This window comes from Metopolophium dirhodum, chromosome 4 (genome assembly GCF_019925205.1).
Source record: "Metopolophium dirhodum isolate CAU chromosome 4, ASM1992520v1, whole genome shotgun sequence".
Taxonomy (NCBI): Eukaryota; Metazoa; Arthropoda; class Insecta; order Hemiptera; family Aphididae; genus Metopolophium; species Metopolophium dirhodum.
Genome location: NC_083563.1, coordinates 18,016,026 through 18,034,922, shown reverse-complemented (window position 1 = coordinate 18,034,922; position 18,897 = coordinate 18,016,026). Strand labels below are relative to the sequence as shown.

Here is an 18,897-nt window from a genome sequence, read left to right as displayed (position 1 = left end):
TAAGTATTTGCTTTCCACTTGGCATGCAGCGTGGATGAATAAAGTATTGTATTAAGCACAGTGCAGAGTTAATTGTTTGGATTCAAATCGTATAATTATTATTAATACTATAGGGTCATTGTTATTTTACGTCACAAATAATTTTGAGTTGTCGGACTGTTGGGTAAATGCATTGATGACATCTACCCCCTCCCAAAATTTGCTTCAACGCTCCTACGAATGTATTTAGACATTTAATATAATATTATTAAATAGCGTGGATAACAGTATTTAAATTGTGGAACTTTTTTTTCACAGGAAAAGAATTCGTTTTTGAATTTCAACGTGAGCTGTATATTAACTTTACCCCCTTACCAAAGACAAGGATACGGCAGACTTCTCATCGATTTCAGTAAGTGGAATATTTATTTATTTTTTTTTTATTTTTTTTTCTGACAAAATATTTTCGTCATTTGTATTCACTACGCAAGAACAAGTCCCGTGTTTTTTTCCGTATTTTACGCGCTACCTATATATACATATAAATGCACACATACACCATCGTCAACAGGGGTGTAATACTGTCTATTTCTTCACTGCCAACGATTTGAACATAACCAATATCTTATTACGCGTATGCGCTTTGAATTGATGTCACGTCCCGCAACAGATATAAACGAATAGATAAATAGTACGAATGCGAATTCTACTAGTTTCGAATTGAATTTATTCCGTGAAATATGAAACGCACGCCGACCGACCGGAGATGATGTAAGTAAATCGTGTTGTTTCGAATTTTTGTGGTTTTATAAACATTTTGTGCATTTATTATTTCCAACATTGACGTGCAACGTATATATTGGATTGATCGTACATCATCATGTCGTATATTATAATGTAAATCCAGATTTGTTCGATTTCTTTTGATCTACGCACTCACACACGCAGACGTACACAAACACATATGCAGTATATTCGCGCAGCTTTATTTACGCACATTTTACCGAGTATTCGTCGATTTTATTATGCATAATGACATAGGTTTTTTTTTTATTTTCAAAAACCGTTTCGTGATAACGTTTTTTTTTTATTTTAACTAAACGCGATTCATTAAAAATTTTAGATTTGTTTGGCGAATAAAAAGTCGTGCCAATTTTTTTTTATATAATATATATTGGACATAATGAAAAATATATATATTTATAATATGTTGCATGTATATAGTTTATAATACATAAAACCGTAGTAATTTTTAATAACTATATATTTACTAGCTGATCCCGTGCACTTCGTTGCCCGTTAAATGTATCAACTCTATATGACTCAAACTTTGTTCAATTTGTTATTTTATATTCGGTGTATGGTGTTCAAAATTTATCTTAACTTTTCCGTTGCCCGGAATAAAAATTCTAATTCGCAGCAGTACATTATCATTATCATTATCAGGTAGATCGCGGACCCCGCCGTGCTGTTTGTACGTAAGTGCATGATTTAACTCTAAAGTATCAAAGTTATACCAAGTTTGTCGTTTTCATTTAATTCCACCTACGATGGATTAATATAATCAATTTATACAAAATCCTATCCTAACCTAACCGTACTAAAATTCGATGAATAAAAAAAAACAAATTTAACTCTTTGTAACTTAACCTATCTTCTTCCCAGAGGTATAATCTACCCACAAACATTAATTTATATATATATATATTTAACTATATAAATACAGAGACTATAACAGACTATACAAACTAAACTCTAGAACTACTTATCAGATCTTCTTGTATATTATATTATATATATTTATATTGACAACAAATAATAATACAAATCAACAAACATGCCCGATTAACCAATAGCAACCTAAAAATTTCTTTCATATAAACCTTCTCCGTGAAATACTTTCGTTTAAAAAAAAAATCAAGAAGATCTGATACAGTTCCAGAGTTCAGACTGTACAGAGATTTTCATTTCACGTTTTTATAGTTTGATATTATATTATAATTTATATTTAAAAAGTAAAGCAAATAGTTTTTTTTTTTATTATTATTATTATTAAAAACCCATTTATAAACAAAAATTTCCATCTGAAATCTAAAAATTCCCGTTTTAGCACCTCCCTGGGTTGATCCTCTCCCTATTAAAATGAACCTTAAATCTTTAAGGTTCGGCCAAATTACACACATTGTAAAAATTTCATCAAGATCGGTCCAGTAGTTTCGGAGTTTATTCCGGACAAAGACGTGACACGGGATTTTTATATAAGATGTATAATATTTTTATAGGTAGGTATAAAATATTTTTTTAAAATACAACGTTTCTTATTCAATTGCTCAGAAGGTGCCTTAGTTATACTATAGTTTTCGATTGCTGATATTATATATAAAGAATATAGAATTTGTGTTAATTTGCGACCGCTATTAATTTATCCGGGGTTATCAACAATATAGAAAGTGTCAGACTTACGATTGCTTTTTGAACTGACGTCTAATCTTAGGATTTTAAATCTTAATCTATACAAATTACCTATATAATATAATATATATACAAAATATAATAATTCTTGTAGGAGATGAGTAAATTGCACGCATCTCACTCATAGTAATTATATAATAACAAACGTACATTTTCGACTGTTCCGCCTTTTTTTTATACTTCACTCAAGTTTTTTTTAGTTTTTACACACTTGTCAAAATATTTTTAGTTTTGTTAAATGAAATTTTTGCGTGGGAATAATGCAAAATATGTAAAATAGGACTCTATAACATCCCGCATGGTAACCTCTAACGATTTCACCCTTCGTACTCTTATTGCCAACTTGCGCATTATGTAATACGTTTTCTATTCGACCCAAGTATTATTCTTAATGTAAGGGAACCCAAAACAACACGGCAATGTAAAAGCACGTCCAAGGTTTAATTCATATACGGTCAATGGAATTGTTTTATTAAATATTATCTTTGGGACTAAGCCGATCGTTTTGAAATGTTAGTATATGTATAGGAAGGGATGCAAATCCCATAGTAACTGAAATCGGATAAGTTATACGTATAAGAATAATTTGAGTGCATTTTAATGTACTGCGTATCTTCTCCATTATGTGGCTTGATTTCAAATTATTATTACAATACTGCTGTTGAATTAAACACATATCGTTTTGAATTTTGATTCAGAATCAATAAAATATGGTTAATATGCGATTATATCATTAAAATATGTGGATAAACATTTGATAATTTTTTTTGTTTGTTTGATGATGTTTATAACACTCTGCGCATCTATAATCTATATGTACTGGATTAAATAAAATATAACATAATAAATACATTATTGTCGTTTTAAAACGTATTTTTGTGTAATACCTTAGGATTTTTAGCAGGTAATATTATAATACATAGGTACATTATATTATATTCATTTTTAATCTTTAAACATTATTCTAATAAACTATTATTTCATATTATTGAATATATTTCAAATATATTATATAATGTATTTTTACGATAAATCAATTTGAGAACATCTATACTCTATAGTATTGATTCTATATGATACTATATAATATGTCATACAAATAATACTGATATTTAAAGCTATTGAAGTCAACATTGGTCCGTTTTTCTGAATTCTAGATTTTAATTTATTGGTTTTTATATAGTAATGAATTTTATTTAACATGACATAGTCATTGTATAATGATTGGGGAGTTATAACTGCTATTTTATTTAAAATATTCTGTGCATTTGTTAATTTATATAAGACTATGGAATTTGGGATAGAATAATTTGAAATATTGAGTACTAAGTTAAGAATTGTTTGCATTTTGTAATTATGGTGTAGGATGTGATTACTTACTTACAGAGGGAATTTGGTGGTGAGTATAATTGCTTAGATTAATATATTTAACAGTCTGGAAATATTGTAGTAATGCCTAGAAGTTTCCAAAAGTTGGACACCGTAGTATGGCTGGTGTAATTAACTATTTATGCAGAAATATTATATTATCTTTGAGGGTCATTTCAGATAGTAGGACTTGATGAAGTTTGTGGAAATTAAGGTGAAATATTTATTAATTAAATCTAAGTTATTTAATAGCTTTCGTCTAATTTTGATAGGAATCTCGATTCTATTAAGAATAATGTTAATAGTTATTTTAATTTTTCAATCTACAGTTATATCAGCTAAATAATCATAGGCTAAATGTTATGTTTACATATTTAGTTGTATACATTTTACGTCTCCATTTATAAAACCGCTTTTGTAGATTTATATGATTTATATTGTTTTTAAATGATTTAATACAAGTCTGATGGTCGCAATATAACTTTAGGATCGTCAGAAATCTGCGTTTGGAATGTTTGCGGTGTATATGTTATACACTTATTTCTAATATAGGGTCTGGGCAATAAGAATACGTCCTCGTGGCACGCACGCTTTTATTTATTGAAGTATTGAATGGTTTTCCGAACATATCGAACAGAAAGCTTCTGTGATTTACGTCAAACCGCATTATAAAAAAGTGGTTCTATTTGTAAATTGTGTTTATAATAGGTATATACTATATAGTGTAGCCCAACATGAGCAAAGTGTTCCTATTGTAATCATCATTGCTAATTTTGTGTTATTATTATTCGTGTATCATTGTCATATGTGTGTATCATTTTCCCCAGTGCCTGAACAACTATTAGATGTTAAAAAAATGTAACACTTGGTAGTTAACATGTATAATTTGAATAATTTACAGAAACAAACTTCCTTTTGATTTAATTCAAACTCTCTATAATATAAATTAAATATATAAAAAAAAAAATGTACTCGTAATGCTCAATTCGATAAAATTGGTTTTTGAATTAACGCTAATAAATAGTATTCAGTATATATATAATAATATTGTGTATGTATCGTAATTCCTTTGTGGTCGCATATAATAATACGATATATGATAATATGACATATTGATATCTCACAATACCTACCAAATTATAAGTACGATTATTTTAATTTTTAAATATACATTTATTAATTATATGTATGTATAAAATCAAGTCTTAAAAAAATATTGTTTTAATATAAAACTACTTACTTACACACATTTGAATTCTTACTGTTTTAAAATTATATATTTCATTAAAACGTGTTTTAATTTGATGCAAATATAGAAATAAAAAATACGTCTTACTAAAAATTGTATTATTTTCGGGAATTCGATATTCTTAAGGTGGATTTTTCATTTATTTTTATTTAAATTTATCATTAGAAATATGATACTTGAAAAGTTATTATTGTGAATTTTATTATATATATTATGCGCGCACTATAAAACCAAGACTCATTTAATGGAATCCGGTAAGATGTCGGACGAATTAATTCACTTAGAATAGGTAAATCAATTAGCAAAAATAAATTGACTCGCAAAAAACGGTGAAGTAAAAGAAAAACTAATTAAGTAAATGAAAACGGCGCTAATAAAAAAAAATCAAGTCCCAGCAGTGGTTTGGCGAGGATATTAAAAAAAAAAACATGATTAAATAATAATAACAGGAGACAAATTCGTTGGCTTCTTCATAAAAATAATGATAATAATAATATAGTGGGGCACGTGAGGTTGATATCCCCCAGCCGCGGCGACGGTGGCGGTTCTGTCCCGGACAATGCGTGCTTGGGTGGGTGGGTGCGTACGTATGTCTGCGCGAGACTGATCCGACGTTCCGCGGAAGGGTTGTCGAAGAGTAATAGCAGTGGTGTGGGGGTGTATAGGCCTCTGAGCGTACATATAGGGGTGGTCGGGAACGCCACCCGCGGCCGGTGGGCACGGTATATAGGCACGGCGGTATAACATTGCCGTCCGTCTGATATATATATATAACGTCACCCGGCCTCACCGCGACGACCGAGCGGCCACCCCGGAAATGAACGGCGCGACGCGAACGCGCAATGCAGCAAAGCCACCGCCGTCGCACGCATACACACACATCGCCGTAAATACGGCCTCCGCGGTCGATACGGCTAGACGGATATATCCACACGCCGCCGCCGCCGCGACACCACTCTACACTTCCTTCCGATGCCGCAAACACCGCTCGCCCCTATCTCTCTCCAAAACCCTCTCTCTCGCTGCTTCTCACTCCCTCTCGCCCTCTCTCGCAACCACCACCGACACCACGCTCCACCCGCCCGGGCGCCATCATTCGTTCACCAAACACCACTCTGCCCGGCGCCTATCGCCGCTCTCCCCCTCTCGCGATAAGTTTATATTCGTGCACCACTCCCTGGGTTTATGCGTGCATGTATTGGTATACAATATATATCATATTGAATATTGCATTGCCCGTTGCACCGCCGCCGCAGTGTGCAGCGGTGAAGTGGGCAGCCGCCGCGCAATCCGGCATGGTGCGCGGGGAGGTGGAACATGGTGAAGTGCAGGGCGTCATCGACTGCAGTGGCGGTGGTTGCAGGGTGCAGGACATATAGTGCAGCAGCGCAACGGCGGCGAACTCTGTTAGGCTCGCGCGGTCGTTGTCGGGGTGTGGGGGGGGATTTGGCTAACGGAAGGGTGGGAATTCAAAACGCACAGATATTCTGCAGTGTGCGTGCGCGCGCGTTTGCAATCCCCGCGGCCCGCGCCAGTCTAGCCGGACACTCTCTGCTTCTGCCGCTGACGGCCGTGCGGCCCGCGATGCTTTGCCTGTAGTAGGGGTGGAACGTATATGTATATATGAATAATAAAAATAAAAAAATGTGAAAAAAAAGTATTCATCCGATTTAAACGCGCGCGCAACCCCCCCCCCCCCCCCCCCCCTCGGCCTTTAGGCCTTTATACCGTCGGCGGCGGCCCGTCTGGTCCCGTCGCCGCCATCGTGTCTGTCCGCACGACGACCTCTCCTGGCCCACGTTTGTTTAATTAACCCAAACGCCGCGTTTGCTTGTGAGTCCGCTTTCCCGCTGTTGGAAAATTCTCTTTTTGACACCATCCGCGGGTCCACGGAGCGGCGGCTTCCGGCTACAGCATTGGTAGTCGCCGCAGTGAAATGAAATTACACTGTCTGTATACAGTACAATATATTATAAATTATATATGTACTTGACATCGTTGCAGGTCCCGGATTTAATTGCACCAAAAACGTTGAAAAATTAGTATTTTATATAATATTATTCATCTTTGTTTTCAATATTTTACTATTGTGAGTAATAGTTCATTATTGTTGTAATAATATTATGTCGAGACTAAAATATAAACACGATTATCACAGTGGAGCCGTCCGATCCGTCAACCTCGACTGCGAAAATATATTGGTACTGTCAATTAATAAGTCATTTGTGCACTCGTGCTGCAGTAATAACACAAATAATTATGTTTTTAGTCATGAATGTATTGATTAAACATTTATTGTTGATTTATTTATATAATCAGGATTTGATTGTTACAGAGTTCAAATAAAATCAACCAAAAATACTCTTGACGTATATTTGGGTATGGTTTTTTAAAAGATATAAAAAATAAAAATTCTCGGCCATCAAATAACATCGCTTGTCCAGTGTTATTTGATAGAAATTGTGATAAATTGTAGTTCGAAAAAGTTGTGAATTATGTTCATCCCCATGTACATGCTCCCTCTGCAGTAATTATTACCACTAAACGTATATCTGATACCTGATATTGGTGTTACGTCCGTGACAGATATACGCCGAAAAAGTTTTCCTATATAGTGTTTTCCAACCCACAGCCCCCGCCACCCCCCCCCCCCCCCCCCACACACACATCATTATTATGACTGACCCTTTTTACAATAGGCTGCAGTGTACCTATATTGTATATCATATTTGTACACATCGAGTCGCTAATTTTCTCATTTGTTCGCAGACCGTGTACACTCACTTAACTTATTTTTTCTGACACCAATATACAAACACCGTATTATTATGACGTATGTGTAAATGTGTTTGTTGTAATATAGTTTATTATTTATATATAATTATATATATATTTAGTTAGGCTTTTGAATGTACCGTGTCAAAACATTTCTAGCTAGTTCCTTTCGACGCGTATTATACTTTTCCATTTCTAATTTAAAGGGTTTGTTGACTTTTTCGACTTGAGTTTAACATAATATATTTACCACTTGGATGTATATTCTTATTCTGATATATTATGACGGAGGTACATCTGGAGCGTATACCCAAACACATTAACACAATATAATATATTATATATGCTATGGTTTTGTTAAAATAGACATAATTAAGATTGGAAAATATTTGTTCATATTTAATTTAAATAAATAATAACACATTTTTATATTAGTATTTAACATGACAAAAGAGAGATAATATGATTATTAACTAAAATTAGCAAGTTCTGAGAAAATATAATTCTTTGAAATGAAAATGAAAATGTGAAGTTAAATAATAAAAAGTGGATGTCGCTCTGCTGTATAGTAGGTTACAAGTGGGTCATTGTAATGGATGGTGTTAAATTTGAATTCAAAAAAAATATGCAACAATATTATATCAGGAGCCTTGCATTAAATTTTCACCCTTTTTTACCGAACAAATAAAATTTTATTAATATTTATAGAAAAAAAAACTAAAAAAATTGAAAACTGACAATGTCCGTAAACAGGTCAAAAAGAGTCAAATTATTTTCAAATTTTTATCGTGTATAGAAAATGCAAATACAAACAACCAGTGAAAATGTCATGTAATATGTTCATTTGTTTTAGAGTTACACCAAAAACCAAAATCGATTTTGATGAATATCGATTTTGCGTAAAAATTCTCGTTTTTCCTTAATTTTTATGCTGTTGTTCCCGGTGCTTTTGAAAACTATTGGGAATTTTAAAATTTGACCTCCAGAATGCACCAACTAGATTCACTTTCCGATCGAACAAGATACTGTTGAAGAAAATCGAAGCAGTTTTAATGCCCCAAACCGTGATAACAGACACAAAAAAAAAAAATACACATCATTGTAAAATAAATACATTCATCGTTCCACTCAGAATCTAAAATCTACTAACTGAGTAACGCTCTGTTGTACATTAGGTATTTATAAAGTCAATGTAATAGATGTGTTAAATTTGAACAACTCATGAGAACCTTATATTACATTTTAAATTTAATAAAACTAATAAAAATCGAAAATTGTCTGTATATTATGCCTGTATAAATAGCTCAACCTGAGTCAAAATATTTTAAACATTTTATGGTGTATAGAAAATGATAATATAAACATTCAGTGAAAATATCATGTATTATCTACGATAATTTTTTTTAGAGTTAAACCAAAAACCGAACGGCATTTTTTGTTTTAAATTTAACAAAATTTGTGGGTTACGTATCATCAACTATAATGAAAAAATACGTTTTTTGTATATAATTTGGTATATATTTTATAAATGAACTTGAAATTGCATTTAATGTAATAGAGACCATTAAAAAAAAAAAAAAAAATGATATAACTGGAGTTGATACATAAACTACTGTGATTGTAATATAGTTAAATGCTAAAATGTATGATGCAATTTAATCTACATGATTTATTGGTACATGCTCTAAGGGTATTTACGACCCTGACTGAGTTTTCTATACCAAAATATACCTTTTTCCCAATTGTACTTACTATCGTAATAATTGATTACTAATTCTGAATACATATTTAAATTTATCATAAAGCTTAATTGAAAACACATTTTTAATTTTTTTTTTTAATTTGAGCTTTTAAAAATATGGTTTTTAAATATTGAAATAAAGTATTCAAAATATGAATTTAAATATTTTAATAATATTAAACTAAAACAATTAATTTAAAAATGGCGTCATTTAACTTGTTGACGAATTTTAATTTGTTTCAGAAAATATATCGGAGGACTATAGGTTATAGAATATAATTGTTAAAAATTGATACTTTTAGACAAAAATAAACAAAATAATTAAAATATGTGTAACGAGTTATTGACATCTGTGTAACCCAAGCTTTGCAGTGCTCAACTATTTCTTTTTAAACTATACTATCACATTAATGATCACTTACTACGCACACATTCACATGACACACACACACACTTATGCACTAGAAAATGCCCTATATTAAACTCCTTTAAAACGGTCCATATCTAATCATCTTAAATTTTACTTAGATTATATAAATTATAATATTTATTTAATTTAAATATGCCTATAGATATGCTAGTATATGATTTAAAAAATAAAAATAAAAATTTTTACAAATTTTAAATGAAAAATCTATTCATGGAAGCAAGTTTTTATCACAGATTTTTGTTTTACTCTGATGGCCTCTTTATTAACCTAGCTAAATTAACTGAGACTTAAAGTTAAATATCATATTGTTAATAAATTAATTAAATATTCCATAATATCTAATAAAATAGTAGATTGTATTGGTATATTAATGATGGCATGCGCGAGTATATATAAATTTAATACTATACAGTTTTATAATATTTCAAAGTATACAAAATATTAATTTTTGTACCCACTTCCTAAAAAACCGACTAATACAATTTTATTATTTTCCAACTCTCGGTTACTCTCGGTAAAATTAAAATCTGTTATAAATTTGGTAATATTTTTTTAAATATATAATATGTGTATTCAAATTGGATACAATAATAACAAAATAATATGCATGTTTAATTTCTACTGATTTTCATATATTTTTCACACTTAATTTTATTATCAATAATGTATTGATTTTCAAATTTACTTAAAACACATCGTTTAAGGGAAATGTACCTAATGTTATGTTATTATATTTGGTTAGTATCCAATAAACAGATATTATTTTTGAATTAATTTAATATCCCGATGAAACATGTTTATTGCGCTGTCTAGAGTTTTCAAACAACGGCCTCGTCGTTTGATTTCAATCACATAATATAATGTATAATCCATTTAAAACAAATCGCAGACTACTGAAAATATTGCTCATTCATTTTACTTTTAATGTCTGCAGGATGCTTTGCTAGTATAATTTAACGTCCATTTCTTTCATTATTTTCAATAATGTAATTTGATGGTTGTTGGTATCTTTTGCCAATTCTATTCAATTCGAACAATAATTCGTAGGTGTCTTTGCTGTTTGCTCATATCCTCCTCGTCGTTTTCTCGCCAAAACAAGCCTACGTCTCTTATGAGAATTTTTCATTTTTTTACGTTTCTGCACTCGAGAGTAGCGCATATGCACTTTCAATAATTATTTTATCCTTTTGTACATAGACACGCCGCGAGTATAATTATAACTTCGCAAATTTCACTCTGTTACATTTTATTTTCTTCTTATTTCCATTTACTATAATATCTTATACAACCATTACGACCGTTAGTTTACCCTGAGTACCTATCTATATTATGTTGTAAGCCGCTCATACATTTTTTATACGTTTCTCCTTTAAGTTCCATTTCTCTTGTATAAATGTATCAAATATTCATCATTCTTGTATATATTTCAATGTCTCGGGCCGACTTACTTATACTCGTCGACATATTTGTAGTTTGTATGTATTCCTCTGAAAAAGATTCTGTTTTCATTTTCTACACTGATTACTTAGAATTCAGAAAAGGGTACATACTTTATGGTGACTCCCTATATTATGCAAGTTATAATTATACTGTTTTATACATTTTATAGCCCCATTTTTAGACTGTAGCAACGTCTACTGCAAACTACAGTAATTATTGTATTTGTTATATCAATAAAAATTCACCCATTTCTATTCACCGTGGATTTGTTTTTCTATATTATACAGACTGTCAACCGGATGCGATACGCTATCTTTGGTTGGGTTTTACGATAAGCAAGGGTACCGTTGACTGGGTTCTCACAACCCTATCTAGCCCCACAACGTCAGGTGCGTCTTTATTCGAGCGATATAGTAAAAATGTAAATTGTGTGTGTAAAACTTTTAATTTGTTTCTAGATTTCAGTAAAACGACATTGTTAAAGCAATGCAACAAAGTTTTCAAAGTGATATGGTTGCATTACTGCATACATGGTTTGAGCGTATATTAGGTATATATACAATGTATTACGCGTATATATAGGTATCTATGTGCAAATTGTGTAATATATTTCGCATAATAGAATCTATACAACTTTGCGTTGTTTTAGATTCTGAGTGGAACGATGAATGAATTTATTTTACAATAATGTGTGTTTTTTTTTTTATTTATTTTTATATTTTTTTTTTTTTGTATCCGTCATCACCTTTAAGGACAGTAAAAGTGCTTGGATTTTCTTCAATAGTAACTTTTATGATAGGAAAGTGAATCTAGTTGGTACTTTGGGGGGTCAAAAGTAAAAATTTCCCAGTAGTAAAAGCGACGTGAAAAAACGGGAATTTTTACGCAAAATCTGTTTTCGAGAAAATCGATTTTGGTTTTTGGTGTAACTCTAAAACAAATGACCATGAAATTTTGACTGAATGTTTATAATTGCATTTCCTATACACCATAACATTTCCCAAATATTTTGACTTATTTTGAGCTGTTTACGGACATTGTCAATTTCCATTTTTTTTAATTTTTGTTTTCTATAAATATCAATAAAATTTTATCTGTTGAGTTAAAAAACTTGAAAATTTAATAGAAGGCTCTTAGGTTATTGTTTCAAAGGCAGATGAAAAAAATTAAAAATCCTTGGTCACAGTTTTTATTTATAAGCATTTAAAGTTCAAATCTTGACAAAATACGAAAAAATCACGAAAATTAGCAAATTATTATGAGTTGAGAATTCATAAAAAATGTTCTGTTTAAATCTAAGATTTGAAAATGTAATATAAGATTACTCATAAGTTTGTCTACCTTTATCAAAAAAAAAAATGTCTACAAGAAACTTAAATTAAATTTTTGTGAGCGTCTGAAATTTATATTTTTACAACATTTGATATTCACTCGATTTCTCATGTAACAATTTTCTTATTTTATTGTAATTAAAAAACGAATGACAGCAGATACTTGAAAATTTTACTGAATGTTTATATTAGCATTTTCTATATACCATAAAATTTTGAAAATAATTTGACTCTTTTTGAGCTGTTTGTCAGTTCTCAATTTTTTTAGTTTTTTTTTTCTATAAATATCAATAAAATTTCAATTGTTGGGTAGAAAAGCGTGGAAATGTTATGCAAGGCTCCTGATAGAATGTTACAATAGCAGTTGAAAAATATTGAAAATTTATAGGCACAATTTTTTTTTATAAGCATTTAAAGTTCAAATTTTGACAACATTTATCAAATTTATAATTTATTAATCATTTTGTAGTTAAAAATGTATAAAATGTTTAACTTTTATGGCTAAGGATTGAAAATTTAAAACAAGGCTCCACGTTAATAGGTTATATAATATAAATTACTTTATTCACAATAATATCATCAAATATACTTGGTAATATCATAGGCTGACTGACCGTTTTCGCTCAGAATCGTTTTTCTTGTACAATGATATTATATCATTGAGTTCAAATTTAACACCATCCATTACAGTGACCCACTTGTAACCTACTGTATAGCAGAGTGACATCTTGCTTTATTACAATGTAGGTACCCTACTTTTTTTTTTATTTATTATTAGAATATTTACAATCTATGCTACAATAGGCATAATAAGCAAATTTTAACACATACATACAATTTTTTTTTTTTTACAACATTAACACATGAGGAGGGAGGCCATTCAGTGATAGAACCCAACGTTAATTTAGTTGTTTATCAATTATATTGACTAAATATAAATTAAATTAAACTTAAATGGTATGATAGCCATCAATCATTTAATAAATCACGACACCAATTTCTCTTTAGACGGCGTGGTGGATTACTAGGAAGTTAGTTGGAAGCAAGTTCAGCGATTAAAGGGTAAGAGTGACATTGTAATTTAGAGTGGAATTTTTTATAATGTTTTATGGCTAATTGATTTACTGTTTCTATTTGGAAGTCATTTTGGAGTGTGGAATTTGATACGTACCAAGGTGCGGAAGAGATAATTCGGAGAGTGATACATTGGAAGGCTTGGAAGGTACGTATTTGAGATGGATTAGCGCATCCCCAGATTTGGATAGCATAAGCCCAGATAGGCTGTAATAAGGATTTGTAGATGATTATTTTTGTGTGGAAGGGTAATTTTGATTTCAGAATTGGGCGAAGTAAGTGGAGTCGACTATTGAGAATTTTTCTTTTTGACTTTATATGAGGACTTCAGGTCAGTCTTTTGTCAATTAGGACGCCGAGGTATTTTACTTCTGAGGATATTGGGATTTGTATTCCTTGAGAATAGAGGGGATGGTGGTACCCTACTTACCTATGAATAATTTTAGAGTTGTTTCGAAAAAAATCGTTGGAAAAAAAGCGCGATGAAAAATATAAACATTAAAAGAAATTATATTTTGGTATAATTAGGTATTTGCAGTAAGATATATTTTACAACTATAATTTATATATCAAATTATGAATGTAAATACATATTATTTATTAATATGGCAGACCACAACGTGATTAGAAATTAATTAAATTTATCTAAAACTCGTGTCCAGGCTCTTAAAAGTAATTCAATAGTTGTTCAATTCTGTCTATGGATAGCGGATACAGCTGCATTGCGTCAAACATTCGTTATTCTAACGTTGTTTGTAGTTTGTTATTAAAACCTTCTGTTTTATTATTTCTGCGATCAATATAGTTATAGTAATTTTGTGAACATTTTAAACGGTTGGTGAAAATATTTTTACTAGCAAATAGCTTCATCGTCTCTTCTCGTGGTTCATAAATATTTTGTTCTTCTAAATAAACCAGTAGGTATTAGGTATACATACAATATACATATTACATTATTACATATACCTATATACGTATACTATATTTGTTTCGTTATAATCAATAAAATCTTCTACTATTCTTCTGGCGTATAAGATCGAAATATTTTCCAAGTTTATTTTGTTAGCCTGACAGCCTATGCAAATTTATATTTCAAAATTTCTCATATAGCAATTGATTGGAAGTGTATCAATGTGTTATAATAATATGCATATTGCTATCAATCAATATAAACCGTAATATTTTTTCATAGCTGCTTTTTGCAGGTTAGGTGGTGCAGCTGCATACGTTTCGCGCATATACTTTTAAACGAGTGTTTAATCCTATACGTATGCTATAATCCGGATTCGTTCAAGTGATATACATGATCATTTAAGGGGTCTTCTTCTGAAACGAGTGAATTTTTAATTAGAGATTTTTAAGTACGCGTAGAGATTTAGCAGAGGACTATAGGTTTATTTTTACGGGTCACATCCGTTTCGGCAACTATAATATGCATTAATGAAACATGCACGCATTATTATTATTATTATAGCATTTGCAGTTAATACTATACGTACAAGACGATTTTATTTTGTTTTCACAAAACAATGTGGAGCAGGGTTGATTGTATTTAATGAATTAAGCGTTGCACGCATATACATATGAAGATTTACTATATTTGTAAAGTGGCCGGGTATTGAAAACTTCTGGATTATACCACTAAATGTTACCCAATCATTTCTATTCACTTTGGTCAGCTCTGAGGAGGGGTTGGGTTCTGTTTTTTTTTTTTTTTAATTACTGGTATTTGAACTTAATGTTGATTTGTACCTACTTACATAACTATAAAAGATTTATTTGTTTATCATATACCTATACATTATACAATATACATACCACATAGGTATAATTTTATATGTAAGATACTTTTAAGATATTATTTTATATTTAGTCGTCATGTAATTTGTCATCGTTAATGTTTGTTTATGTTACAAACAATTTATACAATTATTTATGAAAATATATCGGTTTGGTTATTATAAAATGTTTCCTGGTTCTTTATCTGGCATTTTCAGTTCTTGTTCTTGCAAATAATTTTATATGAATTCTGATTTGGTTTAATATTGGGGGGGGGGGGGGATTTTAATCTTCGCAATAAATAGTACATAAAACCTACGGGTCAAGAGAATGTAAAATAAAGGAATTGATTATTATAGTATGGTTTTTTTTTCCTACATACTCCACCGTTAGGTTGTATCTAAACTCGTTATGTTCTTAAAATGTTCCATGAAATATGTTATTGTAATATAGTCACATATACTAACCTACATATAATAGAAATTAACGTACATGCAAGTCAAGGGTAATATTGGAGTCTTACGCAGACTCGCATATAAAATACAAGTTCGCGATATTAATACAAATCGAAACCATTGCTATTGTATATTAAACAATTAAACAAATTTACATATTAAATTCCATGTTTATTAGATCTCTGTACCCCGCACGCGTGTGTTATGTTTTCATGGTTACTGATTAATATAATATTATGTTATCTACTTATAATAGGCATGTACCTATGTTATAGGCAACTATCTAAAGTTCATCATAAATCATAGTTATGTGCTATCAAACTGAAAACTATTTTATCGTCCGTATGTATTCTTGTAATCGTTGTTACGTAAGTAAATATAACACATACCAATAATTTATTAATCTGATAATTACAATAAAAATATACTATTCTTGGTTATCAGTTACAACGGTAGTATATATTTTATTCCATTGGTCTCTTAGATAATTGAAATTTATACTGAGTTCAATAATAATTGTAGACTTTGTTCGAATTTTAAATTAATAAAAAAATTGGGCATGTATTTTTATAAATTATCAAATAAACTGTAAAAAAAACGTATGATATATATATTTTTACCAAAAAGTGTTATAGCAAAATATATAATTAATATTCCAGTGCTAACACGAAACTATAGTTTTTTTTTCATAATATGTTTATCGGAAACTGAGTGAAATGCAAATTAAAATGTACGGGTTATTTTATCAGAACAGTTAAAAATAAATCCAATAAATTAAACGACCTTCGTGTACACAATTTGTTACGCTGTATAATTTAATTATTGTTGCACCAGTTTTATGTTTATTGTGGTAAAATAAATATTTACCCTTTACTCTTGCTTCTTAACAATAGTAACCGGAATATAATTATTGTGTTTCAACACGGGTAAAAAATTATCATCATTGTAATTCTGGTACAAATATAGAATCATGTAGTATTTTTTTTAATAACATAGTCAATATTTTCGAATTATAATAACTCAACTAATAAAAGTTAATTTTATTTATAGTTATATGTATTATATCATAACTAAATATATAGGTATAATGAATTACAGCGGAGCTTTGACACATTCGAATATAATTTTAATGTAAAATTGTCAAATAAATTTTATTACTTTATTCAATCATTTAGTTTCTCAATTCGTCATTAACAATCCTATGGAAGAATAATAAAATTATATTTATATTCTTATAGATTCATTGAGTAAAATAAGAATTAGGCGAAACGACAACGAATTTAATGCTTTAAATAACTTGAAAAATATTATAGTGAAGTATAAAAACTAATTTTGTGTAAAATTTCCCGTTTTCCTCATTTTTTTCCCCGGATACTTATTTTGGGAACTATACTAGGAATTTTAAATTTTGGCCTCCCGAACGCATCAGCTAGATTCACTTTCCCATCGGAAAAGATAATGAAGTTGAAAATCGAAGCAATATTTCGACTAATTATCGTGTACACAGCCCCCCCTCCCATAAAAAAAACATACATCTTTGTAAAATTAATACATTGATTGCTCCGCTCAGAATCTTAAAGAATAAAACCCACACTTTCTTTTAATTATTTTGAATTAAAACTGTATCATTGGTAAACTTCAAAACTTTTCAAAATTGTTTGTAATGATTCTGTTAAAATACCTTTTTATAATAAATTGGCAACATTTTTACCTCCGCCGGTGGTGTCCAGACAGTTTTCAAAATCTTATAGATGCATTGCATCAAGTGCCAACTAAACTATAAACTATTTAACCCTGCCACTTAAGGTTTGAATAGAATCGTAGGAATTCATTGGTTTTGCAACGCTGTTTTTTTGTGTTGTAGTTTTCTTCAAACACTTCTTACGAATGAGGGATAGTTTAGTGCTTATAAAGTTTCATGTGACTCTTTATATTGATTCGAAATCGAGTCTAGTTGGTACTTTGAAGTGTTTGGTTTTTTATTTTTTCGGTATTTTCTATGAACGCAGGGAAAGCTGGTAAGTATAGGAAAATTTCAAATATACGTCAGCAATGCTAACCAACATTCCATTTCGTATTTTAAACTCGATAAGTTATCGTTACTATAATACATTTAATATCACATCCACGGGTCAATCGTAGATGATAATGAAAATAATCCTGATATCGAACATCTTCCCGGTCTCCATATCCTATTCGGATCTTTCGTATTGTTGTTATACTTTATTTTTACTAGCATAACATATCAATGGTACATGTATACTACATTAATTCAACGACTATATTATATAACTCACAGTCGTTCCATATTAAAAATCACAAAGTGATACTATGATAGTTCTAAATAATTTTAAGAACAAAAACCAAATAGGAAATGTAATAATTATACCTACGTACTTTCTTACCGACGTATATAATACTAATTGCTTAGTTTTTTTTAATTACGTTTTTGTTTAATTTATGTAAAATTGTATTAATTCTACAATTTAAAGATAATATTTCGGATAATGTTAATACGGTGATAATGATGACAAATTGCTTTTTGTGAGATGTTCATAAAAATAGTTGAATAATAATGATAGTATGGGGGGACGAGGTGGCCGAGCGGTCTAACGCGTCGACTGCGGCGCTGGCAGTCGCGGGTTCGACTCCCGGCCACTGGGCGGCATTTTTCTTCGGGCAAGTCACGGTGTCCGGAGAACAAGTGCCGCCATCCCCCCACCCCGGGGCACGGCAGAAACCTACGGGTGCCCCATTAGAAATTCTGCCAAACACAACACACACGTGTACCAACCTACCCAATA

The 18,897-nt window shown here is 30.7% G+C and overlaps 1 protein-coding gene across 2 annotated transcripts in view; it reads left to right on the top strand.

The window, feature by feature from the left end:
* LOC132942910 (histone acetyltransferase KAT7) overlaps positions 1-18,897 on the top strand; it is a 112,913-nt gene that overhangs the window by 45,693 nt on the left and 48,323 nt on the right. For both annotated transcript variants that reach the window (XM_061011620.1, XM_061011621.1), the window contains exon 8: positions 298-391. In XM_061011620.1, the coding sequence (XP_060867603.1) occupies positions 298-391 (94 nt within the window). The remainder of the gene's footprint in view (positions 1-297; positions 392-18,897) is intronic.